This window comes from Emydura macquarii, unplaced genomic scaffold (assembly GCF_026122565.2).
Source record: "Emydura macquarii macquarii isolate MOO-44397 ecotype Brisbane River unplaced genomic scaffold, CSIRO-AGI_Emac_v2 contig_306, whole genome shotgun sequence".
Taxonomy (NCBI): Eukaryota; Metazoa; Chordata; order Testudines; family Chelidae; genus Emydura; species Emydura macquarii.
Window position 1 is genome coordinate 11,295,654 of NW_027130443.1, and position 16,737 is coordinate 11,312,390.

A 16,737-nucleotide genomic window follows, 5' to 3' on the forward strand; every position below is an offset into this window, starting at 1 on the left:
TTTCCAGAAAGGAAGCAGAATTGCTGAGGGTCAAGAGCTTCTGTGGCTTCTAGCCCCTTTGCTGGCCTATTTCAAACTCCTAGAGAGAGCTGTACTCTAATATTTTAGGACAGGTTAGTTGGGATGCTGCTGATGTGTCTTTCTGCCTTTTCAAGAGGGGACTGAATCTGTTGTACTTTCACTGATGGAAATTAGAGGGCTAGCCTGGGTAGGCCCCATTGTCCATGGGAGTAGCTCACCAAGGTAGAAGCATCCCCAGATGTCCTTAGTGCTCTGACATCCCCATTGCGTGACTTACCTGCCCCAATAAGATTCATTTCTGGGCAAGAAAAAAGGGTTTTTTAAAATCTTCTGGGAGCCAAACCCTCTTTTGAAATGCCTAAGGCCCAGTGGTTGGGGTACTGGCCTGGCATTCGGGAGACCTGGGTTCAGTTCCCAGCTCTGCTATAGACTTCCTGTGCGATCTTGGGCAAGTGTTTATGTACCTCAGTTCCCCGCTGTAAAAAGGACATGACCTACTTACCCTCTCAACACCACTGGGAAATGCATTAGAGGTTGAACTACTTGGATTCTACAGTAATGGGGGGCTATAGGAGTCCATAGTCGACAAACTGGTGTCTAGAAACTAGTCCAGTGTCATTTTGTGTTAGATCACTGGGTCTGTCCTTTGAAAGATTCTGCTGGTTTCACAGCATGCAGGAGGGGAGCCCAAGCTTTAGGAGGGGCAATGCTAGAGGTGTTCCCAGGAGGTGGTGAGAGGGAAAGAGCGGAGCTTTTCTCTTCATGCTCCCCCCAAAAAAGGATCCTTAAGCATTAATGGTTTAATACTTTTTCACGTACTGCAGAGGGCACTGTTTCAGCCAGAATGCTCAGTGTGCATTACATGTATTAAACCCTTGCAATACCTCTGAGGTAGATACTATTGTTCCCATTTTACAGACAGAGGAATTGTGGCACAGGGAGATGACTCACCCAGAGTGTGGCACTCACGGCTAGAACCTAGGTCCTGAATTCCATTCCAGCTCTTGCCAGTCTTACCTACTTAACTTAACATGGACCTAAAGAGACTACTGACTGCCAGAAGTTACTCCACTGCATTGTGCTGTCTTTGAGCTTGTCCAGGACTATATAAAGGCACATTGGTGGTTGTCAGTGACAAGGAAACAGGACAGATTTAAGGCCTGACATGCTCTGGTTGTCCTTAGCATTACTGGAAAGGGGATTCATGCTGCCTGTAGTTCTGTGTTTTGTGTTGGGCATAGGATCAGAGATGAGCTGGCTATGGGCACGCTTAACCCTCTGAAATGCTGTGGGAGCAGAGGTCTGAGAGCTGAGCATCCATCTGAAGAATCTCACTGCTCCAGTGTTTCATCTCTCCTCCCAAATAAACCGCATGGAAATCTTTACCGTAAATGGTAGAGAGTATCTGTGGTTATTGTGGGTAGACACTTTTAGATTATTTGACTGGTGAATAGTACATGATGTTTGGCCTTTATGGAGTCTCTTTTCAGTGCAGGGCTTTAGCCACACAAGTGCTATATATGAGTACTGATGAATCCATTAATTTAAATTTGCACTGATTAGATTTTCCTCTTCCAGCATTGCCAAAAATATAGTCCTTTCCCTTTAACTAAAGACTTTTTTTGGCTCAAGTTACCTTCATTTATCGCTGTACCCTTTCTGAGAATAGCGTATTGCACCACAGCTGCTTGTAATGGGTGCTATTAGTCTCCTTTTTTACAACCTACCTTAGACACTTACTTCCTCTTTTTGCTACCCACATCCTCTGCCTGTACCTGTTCCATCTTGTAAATGCTGTAAATCTCTGTGCCAGTACAGGCATTTTCTAATCAGTCTTTGAGTTGTTGCTTGTGCATTATTCAGCTGGTCTGAACAGGCTGGGGTTGAGGGTCCCATAATTCTTAAAGCCAGAGCACCTCAGCAAAACAATCTTGCTCTGAAAAAGCACAGCAGCTTTGAGACAATCCCATTGTATCTGGGATTTTTGATGTGCTGTCCTGTGCAGTTTTGCATGCTTTGGCTTGCAGAAAATTCTGCTGAAATTGATGACAGACAGGACTCCAGAAATGCCCTCCTGAAATGTGATCTTTTTTTTAAGTCTTGGATATAGAGAGAGTCTTACTTGACTTATCCACTTCTGACTGCATTAAAAAGTAACCCAGCCAGCATCAGATTTCAGTGTCTCTAGCCCTCACTTACAGTCTGCCTTCTCTCCAGCCATATCTTTTTAAAAATAAAACAGATTGGGCAATTTAACTGAGAAGTGATCCTCTAATAATCTTACTGATAGGATATTTAATTAGGTGTGGGATTTTTTTAACCGCTATTCCAGTTACTTCCTCTGTAACATGAATAGGGAGGGGAAAAGCTGCTGGGCCATAACACATGCATGTCTGATGATAGAAAAAAGAGAAAATACCCCCCAGAAGCTCAAGTTGGGAAAAGAATCCCCTGATCAAGTCCCCAGCTGATATTGACCAGATAGCAGGTTGGGTGGGTAGCTAAGGAGTTGGAGTTGTCTTCGTGTCATGGGGAAGCTGGTCTCTAGCCTCATTGCTGCTTTGAGCAGCAGTGATTAAGATGAAACAAGTGACCTGGTAACTTCCTGAGAAACAGTTCCTGAAGGCACAGGAAGCCTGTGAATCTCTGGCACTGCTCCACAACAGCTTTGAAATGATCGTGGGAAGTGACACAACTTAAACATATCTGCAGTGTTGTAACCATGTTGGCCCCAGGATATTAATTCATGGATTTATGGCTTATTACAAAAATCTACAACACCCCCTAGCTGCTTTCCACTCCATTCTTCCCCCCCATGACTGGAGGGGTGTTAATGGGCCACTTCCCCTTGAGGGTCCCTTAGAATAGCTAACTACTTATGCTAAGCAATCTGTTCCACCTTGGATTTGGCTGTGACGCTCTGAGTCTCTTTCCCAGACCTGAAGAAGAGCTCTGTGGAGGTCAAAAGCTTGTCTCTCTCACCAACAGCAGCTGGTTCTCAATAGATACTACCTCACCCACCTTGTCACTCTAACAGCTTAAACATGGCTAATATGCTCTGGAGAAGGCAGGGTTAGGCATTATTAAGACTTTGGCTCTAGTTTGACAGCCATGTTCATAGTGTCTGAGCCTAGCCAGCTCTCTAGGCATGGAGAGGAGAGTCTAGGTGATGTTCACTGGGCTAGTGCCCCAGATGCATGAGCCAAACTCCTCCTTGGTTTAGTGCCATTACAAAAGGGGTGACCTTACTTTGTCAGTTAAAGAACAAAAAAGAAAAACAAAAACACAACTTCTTTGCACGTCCCACACTGAAAGAAGAAATTGGTTAAATTTCCAAGAACTCTTCCAGAGAGGAGGCCAAAATAACACTCACTAGGGTAATGGAGCTTAGAAGGTAACTCCAAATTGAACAGGGTGAGCCCTTTTCCTCAAAATGTGCTTGGGATCGGGGGAGGCGGGGGATCAGCTGTTGGTCGAAGAAAATACCAGTTCTTAGGTCGACACCTGCCCCGGGGAAACTGATATGAGGTATCCATTCCATGACGTAAGGGTGCCTGCCCGGCTGTGGTGAACTCCTGCTGAGGGACCTGTTCGCGGAGCTCCCACTCAGCCCTGCCCTACTGACTGTAGTGGAACCTAATGCTAATCACAGTGTTTTATTCTCAGCAGAGCCAATGAAAAAATGCTAGTTCTGCTCCATCTAGAACCTTGAACCCTGGTGGCATTAGCTATGGTTCATGTTTATATATTTCTGTGGGGGAGTGGAGGAGATGGCATCCAGGAGCACTTTTAATTATAGAGCTCTCCTCTACATTTTAGAGCAAACTTTATGGCAGCGTGGCTCTGGCACAATGGACACCCAGTGCTACTTTGCAATTTCTGAGGGGAAAAGTAAATCTAAGATACCACCTGCCTGCCTGCTAGTATGTCCTCTCTGTATAAAGTGCCCTTCTTGCTCGGAGAGGCCCTGCCAAGCATATCAAAACCTGTCATGGGATTGGCCCCCATCTCTACCTTTTAAAAAATCTCATTAATTGGCTGTGAAGCAGTGGATTAGGTTTTCACTGCATATCTTGCTAACCTTTCTCAGTGTCTCTAGAGGTGGGTGTTTTGGGAGAACTGGGGGGCCTCATGGGACATGGATTACTTTCAGACTCAGATCTGAGATACCTCTTTATTCTTTAAAGGCAGGCAACAAACGTGTCTCGTGGCTGGGCATTCTGTGGTTTCAAGTGCCCCTTCTGGGTCATGTTTGGTTTGGTTGCTAGAAAATCTTTTTTCTTGGGTTAAGCCTGGCAACAAATTGCTTCCTACACATAAGATGTCTTATTTCTTTTAAAAAGTTTGTGTGTAAGGAGACCAACTCTTGCATGCAAGTGACAGCTGAAGGCAGTTGTATCGAGTGGGGGACACAACAACACAACATCCCTGGACTGTTGTTGCTGACAACCTTACCATTCTCCCTGTTATCTAAACTGGCAGTGAAATTTGTCATTCTGGGCCCTCTCATTCTCCTCCACATGTATATGCTGTTGCTGAATCCTGTCTCTCTTCCTGCATAGCTCATCACAAAAATCCATCCCTCCATCCACCCGTAACACAGAATCGTGTTTTCTAATGTAGGCCCTAGCAATCTCTTATCTGGACTACAGAATCCTCTTCTCTGTCCTCCTTACCTCCCTTATAATCAACCCACAATCTACTGCCAAAAGTGCTTTCTCTGTTGTTGTTGTTCTGACTACGTCCCTCCGCTGGCTCTCCCTTGCCTTCTGCATCAAGTTTATACCCCTTGGCCTGACCTTGAAAGTTCTGCTTAGGTCTTATCTCCAATCTCCTCTTACCCTTTTTGCTCTGCTTGTCCAACTTCCCTCACTTTTTGCAGTCTCATTTCAAAGCCTTCTCCCACCCTTTTCTTCATGCTTGAAGTCAATGCCCTCTCCAGTCCTTTCCTCGTTTTCAAAATCCTTCCTCCCTGCCCTACTGCTATAAAATTCCTCAGTGTTAACCCTCTGCTGTCTGAATTATGAGTCATTTGAAAACAAAACTGCTTGGAATTCTTCACTCCAAAAAAGCACAGTTCAGTAGCAGCTGCATCCCCACCATCTGGTGCCTGGAAACCCTATTTATAGTTCCCTTGGCTTCTGTCCTTAGACTATCATTTCCCTGTCTCATAATCTATGTACAGCACCAAGCATGTTGTTGGCATTCAACAGGTTAGTAACAGTGGTGGTTTCCATGGGGAATGCCTAGCATGCTGCTGATGGAGGTACGGGACACTGGACTCCTGGTTGGCCAGTTTCTGGGGGAGTGGTGTGAAAACTCTTTTTATTTCTCTTCCTGTTGACCTACGGCACTTTTTAAAGAGTTTGAAGGGCAGAGATTGCAATTAATGAATATCTTGGGATGTGGGGCAAACTGTGTCTGCAGGGAATCCATCCAGCCTCTCTACTGGATGGTCTGGGTGAGAGAACATATTGACAAGCTCCTGTTCCTAAGTCCAGATCTCAAATAACCGATACCAGACTATAGGAGGTCTGGAGAGCGGGCAAGAAGGGCACTGTTCAACAGTCCTTAATTATTTCTAGCTCTGCCTTAGCAGGACTTCAGGCAGAGAAAACTGCCCCTAGAATGCAGCCTCTGGCCCGCTGCGCAGTGCGGGGGACACCATTCCAAAGGTTTTGTCCTCTGGATGGTAAGGTTTGAACAGCATTGATTATTTGTGAAATTCGAGAATCTCTAACTGTTCGCTGGCTAGGGAGTGGGGGAGAGAGACTGGTTTGTGAACCCAGTGCCATGCAAACCTCAGGACTCACAGTGTGAAGGAGGGGCGTATTATTCCTACTTTGTAGGTGGGGAAATGGGAACAGCCTTGCTCACATCCACACAGCTAGTCAGCAGTGGAGCTGGGGTTAAATTCTGAATTTACTGACCCTCAGTCCATCCCACCCTGCTGCCTCTCATTTAAAGGTGAAGGCTTTCCTGAACTCCCGTGGCCAGGAGGACTAAAAGCGATGGATGCTGTTATGGGAGAATAGGGAGGGGTCAGGCTTTGTTCTTCCTTCCTCTTGGCTGAGAGCGCCTGTGAATCACACCTGGATTTTTTTTCCTCCTTTTCAGGGATGCTTGAATATGACCCAGCCAAGAGATTTTCAATACAGCAGATAAGGCAGCACAAGTGAGTGTTCGGCTTCTTTCTATTAGTCATTCTCTCTCTGCTTCTTCTGCTATTGTACCTGTGCTATCACTGTGAACTTGTTTTTTCTTTTGACAGCAGACACATGGAAGTCACTAGATATCCTTCCCCCAGCTCTGCTGGGGCTCTGGCAACCTACATGTAAATCTAGTTGGCTTTGTTTTTTTCTTTAAGCAAGGAGCTGGAGCATATGAATTGCTAACCGGTAAATAATGAAAAAAATCTCTGAGCTTTAAGGATCTGTTTGAACATGCTGCCTCTGAGCAGAGACTTCCTGGGTGGATAAAAGTACAAGAACAAAAAGCACGCTAAGGACGCTTCAGCAAGGAGGCCATGGTTTGCTTGTCTCCTGTTTGAATGGGAAGTGCTCCTAAGGGGAGACAGAGCTGCCAACTGGAATGCAGCTGCTCAGCAGAGCTACTGCCTGTGAGCTTGCCCAGGAACACTTCTGGGAACCCTGTCAAGGATCTGATCCTGCAAGGTGCTAGGTGTGCTCTGGTCTTATTGACTGTGGTCAGAAGCACCTGTGTCCTATGAGGCTACAGCTTTTGCTTTTCCATGTTCCTCTGGTGAATGTCATGAGGGCCTGTGGGGCAGGAGGCTTGCAGAAACCTTGGATCAACACAAGAGAGGCTCTTGAACTTCCCTGGTATTCTGTAGGGATGCACCAACCGAAGGTGCAAAGGTCTGAAGATCAGCTGCTTTTAAGAGACAGCTGCCTGGTCAGTTAATTTAACAGGCACACTGACCCTTTAATAACAGGGCAGACAGTCACCTTTCTGAGACGTGCATGCTGCTTGTCTGACTGGGCCTGCATAGGAATGTGCACTTACCGTGGAGGAGACCCAGGTTTAATCCTCGGCCACGGAGGGGACTGTTTTGGGGGGTGGCCTTTTGAACCCTGATGTTGTCAGTCATCGTTCCCCTCTCCACCATTGACTCCATTGTCAAATGCTTTTGCTCTCCCCTTCTCAGGACCCCTCCCATAACACCCTCTTGCTAGGTCATCAGCTCTCCTCTTCATCACGGTTGGTGCTGGGCTAATACAGTTAAACCAGGGCCTTTTCAGTGAGTGCTGCATTGAAGCATGTCACAGGCCATCTGTGAAATGGGGTAATAGATGCTGAAAAGCCTTAATGAACTCCTTGCCATTGTCCATGCTGCCTTTGTACTGCAAGCTTGAGGGGCCCCTCAAATGTGGGGCCGGGCGGCTGGCTCCCAAGTGTCGCTGGCTGCCAGGTATTTGAGCTAGTTATCCGACTCTTTGTACACTTGATTCCCTTGTGGCAATGAGCTTTTGCAACAGCCTCACTAGGCAGCAAGTGAAGAGACGGTTTCTCTAGAGACCCTGCATCTAGTCAGAGCAAGCAGGAGAGAGGAGAAAGTAGAGCAAGCTCCTGGCACAAAGGGCTGTGCTCTAAGGACAATCTTCCCTTCTAATTGGGCATAGCTCCTTCTCTAGAGGCTTTTAACCCTCCCAGGACCCAGAGGAAGAGTAAGGAAACTCTTCCTGCAAACAAGGTAGCTGGTATTCCCAAGGATTAATCTCTTGTTAGTTTTCTGTTGCCAGTACCTCTTAATAGACTTTTTCCCCCCATTAGTAAATGCCTCCCTGCTGTGGCATCCCAGTAATTACATCAAACACTGCAGAGCTGACGTCCTTGGGCCCAGGCTGGGTCTGTCCATTTCCTCTGCTGCCATGCCAGCATGGCAGCAGAGGAATGTGCTTGGAGAAGAATTCACGCCTCCTGGCTTTGTTTTAACAAATGAAATGGAAGGACTTAGTCCTAACTTCTAAATAAGACACAGTCAGGTTAAACGTGATCGAACATAGCCACTGGAGAGTCTGTGCATGTCCATCCATATATTGATTGTCAGACTGCTTTTCTTCAAGTGCATTCCTGAGATGATCGTCTTTAACTCCCAGGGTAGGGCTGGCCCTGTGCCTTCTGAGATCTTTCAAATAACACTTTGCCCTCTCCAGTACCTTCCATCACAATCATTAATGGCTTGATATTTACACCTCCTCTCTTCACCCCTTTCTCCTGAAGTTGATATTTATTGAAACTTGGGAAACTGAGGCACAGAATGATTGAAATGACTTCTCGAAGGCCACACAGCTGAGCTGGGAATAGATCCCAACTCAAGCCTGAGTTAGCTGGCGTCTCCTGATCCCTGGTGCACTGCTGCTAGAAGTTTGATCCTTTGGTTGAGATGCTGAATGGATGTCACTGGTGACTGCCCACATGGAAAAGAAAGATCCTTGGGCACTCTGGCACAATGGCAGGAATAACCTCCAGTGTCCAGACCCAGTGTTTTTTTTTCCCCTCCTGCGTGGAGTCTGGTGGGTGTGAGCTAGAGCAAGGCTCCCCTCAGTGCTGTGAGAGAGAGGAGATGTGTTCCCTGAGTCATCCTTGTCCTCATTCTGTTCTCTGTGCTTTGTAGTGCAGGAAACTGCATGCTGTTAAGGGTGATGGCAATCTGGTTGAAACACTCTTGGGAGTTGGAAGACTTGGGATCTGTTCCCAGCTCTTCAGCAGATATGCTGTTACTTTGGACAAGCCAGTCCTCCTCTCTGTGACTGTTTCCCAGCTATAAAATGTCAGTCACTTGCCCCCTGGGTGGGGGCGGAGGTGTGAGAACCAGTTGATGGATCAGATGAAGCACTCTAGAAATGCCTAGTATTACTCTGTTAACACAGCAGAGCCGATGGAGGTAGAAAGTGCCTGGTAACACTTGGTGCAGACTTACTGTTCACCCTCCCAGTTGCTCCCATTCCTCCCCCCTTTTCTTCCCAGGGCTATTGCTTCCCCCATAACATGGCTGCTTCCTCACACCACATGGCTTAGAGTGGGTGAGTAGAGTCCTATGACATCTGGGAATGGGAACAGAGCCTGCCGTAGACTCTCTGCTAGACACCTTCCTCCGCTTCCCCTCATTCACCCAAACTAAATTAATTCCCTTGGTTTTGTTTCGGCTGTAGTTCAGCAGGGACATGCTAACCTTTCCCAGCCCTTTCCGCACTCTGGCAGCACTCTCAAAACTAGCAGCTCTCCACCACAGTCTCATGAACCATCAACTAAACTGGAATGAATTAAAATTCTCTTAGCCCGCCAGCCAGGGCAAATTATTCAGTCTCAGCTGACTACAACCAACCCCCGAGTAATAACGACAAGGCCTTGGAGCCTGCTGCCTCCGGGGCAGAGTTGGCTGGTGTTGGATGGGGAAAATCAGCCTGATAGCATATCTTCATGAATTTTTTTTTTTTTAAACAGGCTTTGTTATAAGTCTCTCAGACAAGTGCTGTCGCAGACACATTGCCCAATGCAGACACGCTTCCCAGAGCTGAGGAAGCAGAGCCCCTGGTTCCCTGTGGATTGCTAACTGTCTCCTCTGTGCCCTGCACTGTTTACTGAAGGGCTTAATGCTCATAAAGTGCATTTGGTAACTTTAATTCAATGACCCTGCGGCAGCACTTTAAAAAGAAAATCGAAAGTGATGAAGTGGCTGCAGAATCCTACCTCTGCCCCTCGTTTCCAAGGCAACCATCTTTGCCTTCTTCCCCAGAAGCGTCACACTTAATTTGTTCAGTCATAGATAGGATTGCAACGGTTCATAGCAAGAGAGAGGGAGCACTTCGCTCTATTGGTGGAAGTGCTAGCTGGCCTGTTAGGCTAGTGCAGGGGCCAGCTGCTGACCTCCCAGAGATAATGGGCCGTCTCCCCTCTTAATCACCGAAAAGTCCTCAACAAGGAAAGCTGCTCAGATACATAGACTAAAGCTTAAAGAATCTGTTTTCATATTGGCACACTAAGGCCCTTGAAGGCTCTGAGCATATTCAGTAGAGCATGTGCCTGTATTCCACATATTCTAAGGAGGCTATCTCCTGTGCTCGCTGGGGCAGGGGCTTGAGGTCTAATAGGCCTTTCCCATCCTCACGTGTGTGGTGGTGTGTGGGGATGCAAGATGATTCTCTTCTCCTGCTCAGGCTCTGGGTCTCGCTTATTTCTCTGTGGTGCAGAGGTGGGAATTTTTAATTCTTCTACCCACACTCTGCAAATGAGTCTCTTAACGCGAGTGTGTTAAAGGAATTAACGCCTCCATCTGTGCTCTGAGCACCGTTCTTCCTCCTGCGCTTCTCTTGTGTAGGAGTCTGAAGTATGACCTGTGGGTCCGGTAACAACTGGGGAAACAGCTCCCCTCTTCTTTTCTACTTATTTCCAGTTTTCACTGAACTGAGGCTGGAGAAACCAGAATTTGCCCCCTACACCTCCTGGCTGTTATAAGCAGGAGTAGCTAGTGCATTCCCATCAGAATACACGTCTGATTAGCTTAGCTTGCTCTTCCCAGCAGAGAGCTATTGTATGACTTCCTTCTCCATCAGTCTCCTGCATAATGTCTGTGGGATGAAATCAGAATGCTGCTAGTAGCTCTGTGCAATGGTACTGACCTTCTAGTAACCCGGTTTCTGTTCTGGGCCCATATGACTAGGGGGTGAGGAAATGCTTGTAACCTACCTACCCATAGCCTGCAGCGAGGCATCTGGTTTCAGAGACCTTGTCAGAGAGAGTCTTTCCTATCATAAATAAGCAAGGTGAAAATATTTGTGACCCCGAAGAAGTGAATTAGCCAGGAGGCACTTTCAAAGCTCCGGCCATGCCTAACAAGTCTGGGTGCAAGCAAAGATAAAACATGACTTGAAAGGAGCTGGGAATCATGACTCTGCTAAGAATAAGGCCTGGGTTTAGAATGGAGATTGCAAACCAGGCATGCTCATTAAACTCCAGTCTGCCTTCAGATCCTTCTTTTTCATTCAAGCTTTGGCTCTCCGTTCTCAAGCCTGACTCTCTTTAGCTCCCTGTAGATTACAGCAACCCTGCTGGATGTTATCCCACATAACCAGCTTCTTTGTCACTAATGCTTCTGCCCCAGCATATTTGTGCTTATAAATCCCCCCTCAGCCTGCAAAATAGCCAGAAAGTGTCTGTCTTCCACCTATTTCTGATGCACTTTGTTGCAAATTGCTGGAGGTGGGGAGGAGAAGCTCCAGGTGAATTTGCCTCTTCCAGAGGCCGTGCTTTCTGTGACTGGTGCTTTTGAGACCTACAAAAGTGTTTCTTCCCCCATCATAGTGGGAAGCAGGAGGGAGGATGTGACTGTCACTGAAGTATCAACCTCTTATCACTGAGCTAATTAATGCTTTTGGGTTCTGGTGTGGTTCCGCTAAAAAGCAGCAATAAAATTATGTTTGGGATTAAGCCGTGAAATAAAGCACGTTTCTATTCTCAAAAGCTTTCAAATCCAGTCTGACACTTCAGGGTGTCCGCTGATCAATTCAGTGTCATGCAGGGACTTCACCTCGCCTGCAGTATCACACAATGAGAGATGCATTATGGGTGAGTGGTTGCCTCATGACAAAGCAGTGGCTAATAACTTCTTGAGCCAAGCTAAGACTTGGTGGAGCTGTAGCCTGATCTGCAATAACAAACTCTTTGCCCTACTGGGATATGCGGAGAACTCAGAGTGACAGGCGGAATTGTCTCTGCCCCTTCTGAGACTTGACAGGAAATACTGTCTGCTATTTTATGTAAAATTACTTGAGGGGCTCTTTCCAACAGGTCTTTGGTTTCCTTTGTATTTCATTGAATCTCTCCTTTCACTTTACATTCTGATTAGCATATATACATATGTAAATGTTTGAATTCACCTCCCAGAGGATGGAATCAACATGACTACAAGTACAGTGATTCAGATTTCAGTTGTTAATAAAACCTATTTTTACTCTCCTGGAAAGTAGGACAGTAGGAAGGAAGGAGGCAGAGCTGAAATGCTGCAAAACAAACATCACTAGCTGCTAGAAATTTCTAGTCCTTCTTTCAAAATTTCCTTGTTGGCAACCTTGACATCTTTTCACTTTGATCTCACTTCTGCCCCCTATATTTCATTCTCACAAGGTCCCTAGCATTTATATCTTGGTTCCATCCAGGCCCAGTGCCCACAGCAAAAATAAATGGTGGCTATGGATCTGCAGTAGCTATGCGCTAGCAGGGTCATTAGCAGATCAGCCCAGAGTGAAGTTGCATCTGCATAGTTGCTTCATTGATGAGAACAGCCTCCCAAGGAAAGGAAATCCAACAACCAAATCAGTAAAATATCTCCTGTTGTTGGTGGAGAGATTATTTTTGGGGAAGTGAGAGACTGATCTTAAACCTAAGAGCTCCAGACAGATAATGGTCAATAAATCGAGGCGTGTTTGCATTCCAGCTTCCCATATAACACTGGCGATCTGGGAACAGTCTTCCTGCCATGCAAAAGGTCTGAAGGTTCACAAGAATTGTGGGTTTCCCAGGCCTTGTGCGATCCTGGAGCCTCTACTTCCCATACATGAGCATCTCTTCCACATTCCTAACTAGTTTAGTCAGAATCTGAAATGCCATACTGACAAATCCTGGGCTTTTCCAATCCACAAGCACCAAGAATTCTCTTTCAGCCTCTTTGGCGGCATTTGGTACTCTTATCTCATCTTTCCCAGAATGCAGCAGCAGCAGCAGCATGGGCTGCTGCTTAACTTTTCCAAGCAGCCAGTGCTGATCTCTAATCCCCCTCAAGGCGCTGTTGGTCAGAACTGTATGGAGACTGCACATGAAGTGCTTCTAGGTGGTCATGGAACTCCTGCAGCAGCTGCTCACTTCATTGCCCATCTGTGAAACCCCACATCTGCCATAGTCCTCAGAGGAGCGATCTTCAAACTCTTGGCAGGAAAAGCTGCCAATGTGAAGCACTTAAAATGCTGAACCAGTGCACTAGACACTTCAAAGAGGCAATTTCTGTTGTCTCCAATCTAACTTCTTGTCCACCTTGAGCACCCTCCAAAAAAGGGACTAGGAAATTATTCCACTGTTAGATAAGAAGTGGTGGTACATGCATACCAAATTTCATACCTTCTTAGTTTAAAATGACAGCACATTCTTGGGTTCAAAAAGATCAAACACCTTTTAAGAGAGAACTTCAATCTTTCTAGACAGATTGTATTAAAACTTGAATCCATTTCCCTTTCACACTGCTTCATAACTTTATTTTCAAACCATGTTCGCTAATTGCAAAGCTGGGTTTTGAACAAGGTTTTCTCCTTCTATGAATACTGATTGTTCTGTCCCAGTAGAATGAGACATGCATATGAAAATGTAACTAGCTGCTTGTTTTCACTGGACAGGTTTACTGAAACGTCACATTTTTAGGCTTACTATCTAACCAGCTTATGACTTTAACGCAGTCATGATTGCATTTGTGTTGTGAAGGAGGCATGTCCCCCAAGTTACTTTGGGGGTGGCAGGTGATTTAGAAAAACAAAACAAACAGGATGGCATAGGTTCCTGAGAGCCCATTCCAGACCTCTCTCTTCCCCTTTGGTGACCAGTTCAAATCTGTCCCAGATTGGTGGTAGCCAAAACCTGTTTCTAATGTCAGCACATGCAACCAAATAGCTAACATTCGTATTGCACCTGGCATTTCTAGGGACTGCAGTCTCTGCAAAAAGGCCAAAGTACTGAATGGGTGGTGCAGGCATGGACCCTCCAGGTCAGGTCTGAGACACGTCGGTGGAGAATGGGGTATAGCATGGCGGAGGCTCGTGCTGCCCGTTCTATGCCTATTCTGTGGGCAGAGGACCTAGTCTCTGACTTAAAGTAGCACCTTTTGTGGACCCTGGAATGAAGCTAATAGGTTGGAGGAGAAATCTTATAGCCACATTAGGCCAGATCCCCTTATGATGACAAGCGGATTAAAGCATCCTTTCACAGCAAGTGAGGGGCACCTCCTTGGTGTTCTCATTCAGCCTCTGATAAACAGCACAGTTGTCTTTACCAAGCTAGTGCCAGGAAGGATTGGCTTTTATGGTTTAATTAACGTTCAACCCATGGCATAAAAGCAGAGTTTTTAATATTTAATGCAGGGATAGCAGCCCACTAGGGGACCCAGCTGCTCTACACCAGGCACTCATTAGGTGAGAATGCTTTGAACTCCTTGGTCACTGCCTGTGGTGGTGGTCGTCACCCTCCTGGGGCAAAGGCATAAGAACTGCCTGTTGAAATGCTTATGTGACAGCCTCTCAGATAGCAGGGAGGGCATGCCACTCTGCATGCCAGATTTGAACCTTCCCAGCAGCATGGTTCACATAGGATGTGGGAGGAAGTAATTGGATGACCAAAGCCTGACCTTCTGAATTCTTAATCCATACGCATTGATCCTTCTGGCTGCTGGGGTCATCAGGGTGCATAATTGGGGAAACAGGCACTTGTTGTCGAGAGCTGAATGTGTGAAGGCTGGATAAGGCATGTCGGAGCAACCTGCATGCTGAAGACTCCATAAATGGTTATAGGCAAATGGTATTTTAAATGTATTGGATTACTCTGCACTGTAGCTTGGCACAGGGACTGCAATGGTACTTCTAGGAAATGGTTTTTTAACTCCACTGCACAGCTCTGATAGCTGTATTGGAGCACGTCTGTTATAGGGCAGTGAAAAATGGAAAAGGACACCCATCTGGTTCCTGAGATATTGATGTAATGCAAGACCGTTGGACTCTTGATCTGATTAATAATGGCATTTGGCACTGATCTCCTTCTCTGGGCAGATGGCAAGTTAGAACAGCACTATGGGTGATGGATTAAATGGTTGTAGAATTCCAGTGAGACAGGGGTGAAGTGAAAGGGTAAAGCATTAAATGGCTTTGCCATGATCCCACTGAATATTGTCATGAAGAGGGAGTTTGGGGGTAAAGATCCACAGCTCTTAAACTCAATGCTTCAAGTCTTCTTTTCTTCTGGTTATGCTGTTTTACGACTCTATAAATCAGGGAGAAAGTGCTTGATTCTTAGCTCTAGAGACACAAATCTCCTCTCTGTCTGCAGATCAGGTATAGCTCAGAGAGCAGCAGTGAATGCTGGCTTCCTTCACACTGCTTGCTGCCAATGTATCTCAACCCTGCTTTTGAGGAACCACCTGCATGTGTGCAGGGGCGGTAGTTCATTCTCCATGTTCATTCAGGCCAGGTTGGAATCCGTGATCTAGAGATGAAAGGCTCTGTACCCTATTTCTGGTCCCCTAAGCCATCCTATTGTGGGTATTTGTCATAGTCAGGTGTGTCTGGCAGTGTATGTCCACTGCTCCGTTAATGATAGAGACAGTTTTGTAGGCCCATCAGAGGTTCTCCTTGGCTCAATGGTCTGGATGCCCTCAGGAGTGGCACTCGCAGCTGGTACATTATTTCCTGCCACAGAGCAATGGAGATGAGGCCTGAGGATTCACCTTTCTTGCCCCTGTGCTCTCCAGACTATACACTATGGCGAAGCCTACAAGGGCATAAACCAGAGCAAGATGTTTTCCATTAATGAAAAAAGCAACATGCTCTGATGTGATTGGTGGGAGCATCTTAAGCTGTCAAGGCTTCCTGCTGGAAGGGCAGCCATACTGAAACTCTGTGCCTTGGACTCTTTGCAGCTGGTTTCGTAAGAAACACACTCAGGCAGAGGCTCTGGTCCCCATACCTCCCAGCCCAGAGACAAAGGACAGGTGGAGAAGTATGACGGTGGTGCCTTATCTGGAAGATCTGCATGGCTACAATGAGGAAGAGGACGATGACTTGTATGACATTGAAGATGATATCATCTACACTCAGGACTTCACAGTACCAGGTAAGAGAAAGGAGGATAACGGGATAGGGGAGCTAGAGATAACTTTTCAGGCCCTTTTTAAAACCTTCTGGAGAAAGCATGAGGTTTGAATGGCCAGACGCTTTCAGCAGTTAAGAAGCCTATTTGATTAAGCATGATGCACAGTCCTTTGAGCCAGCCACAGAGCTCCGGTTGTTTAGGTCCTTTATTTCATAAATAGGACACCCTTTCCTATGTGTTACCCTCATGCCAGTTTCCTTCATTGCATCCAGTAATAGTCTCTGTTCTGCATGCTTCGTTCCACAGCCAATTTTACAAGACCATCTCAGTTATTCTGAAGCCCAGTATAATGACTGTATGCATAGCAGATGGTGTAGCTGGGTGGGGTTTGTGTAATGCATAACTTACAGGTTTGTTGAGGCTTATTCCCCTGGCCCAGTCTCTGAGACTATCTAGTTATAGGATTGCCTTACAGGAAAAAATCCCAAATTCTAAAAATCAGTGAACAGCTTGAGGTCTTCAGAGCCAAAGTAGTCAATTTAACCACGCAACTCCCATTGATCATTGGGAATTGTGTAGCTGAATACCCCAGGCGGCTTTGGAAATTTCAGCCTCTAGGTATATGCAAATTTTGGAACTTGGATGGAGAGAAAGAAACAAATGGTATGTGGAGAGCTGGCTAGCCAAGGCGCTGGGAGCGCACAGGACAAAGATCACTCTCTCATTGTTAACACCAGCAGCGATCAAATGAGTTGCCCAGCCTCCTTGGTTCTACTTTACCTGCTTAATAGATTACAAACTATGTACCGTAAACTTCTTGGTCAGTTGCTCCCCTGGTATGGATGATTTGAT

General features: G+C 46.3%; 1 protein-coding gene across 4 annotated transcripts in view; it reads left to right on the forward strand.

Moving 5' to 3' along the window:
• The window catches only part of STK11 (serine/threonine kinase 11), a 70,235-nt gene that overhangs the window by 39,395 nt on the left and 14,103 nt on the right, over positions 1–16,737 (forward strand). For all 4 annotated transcript variants that reach the window (XM_067559192.1, XM_067559183.1, XM_067559202.1 and 1 more), the window contains exons 7-8: positions 6,139–6,196; positions 15,713–15,906. In XM_067559192.1, coding sequence (XP_067415293.1) covers positions 6,139–6,196; positions 15,713–15,906 — 252 coding nt within the window. The remainder of the gene's footprint in view (positions 1–6,138; positions 6,197–15,712; positions 15,907–16,737) is intronic.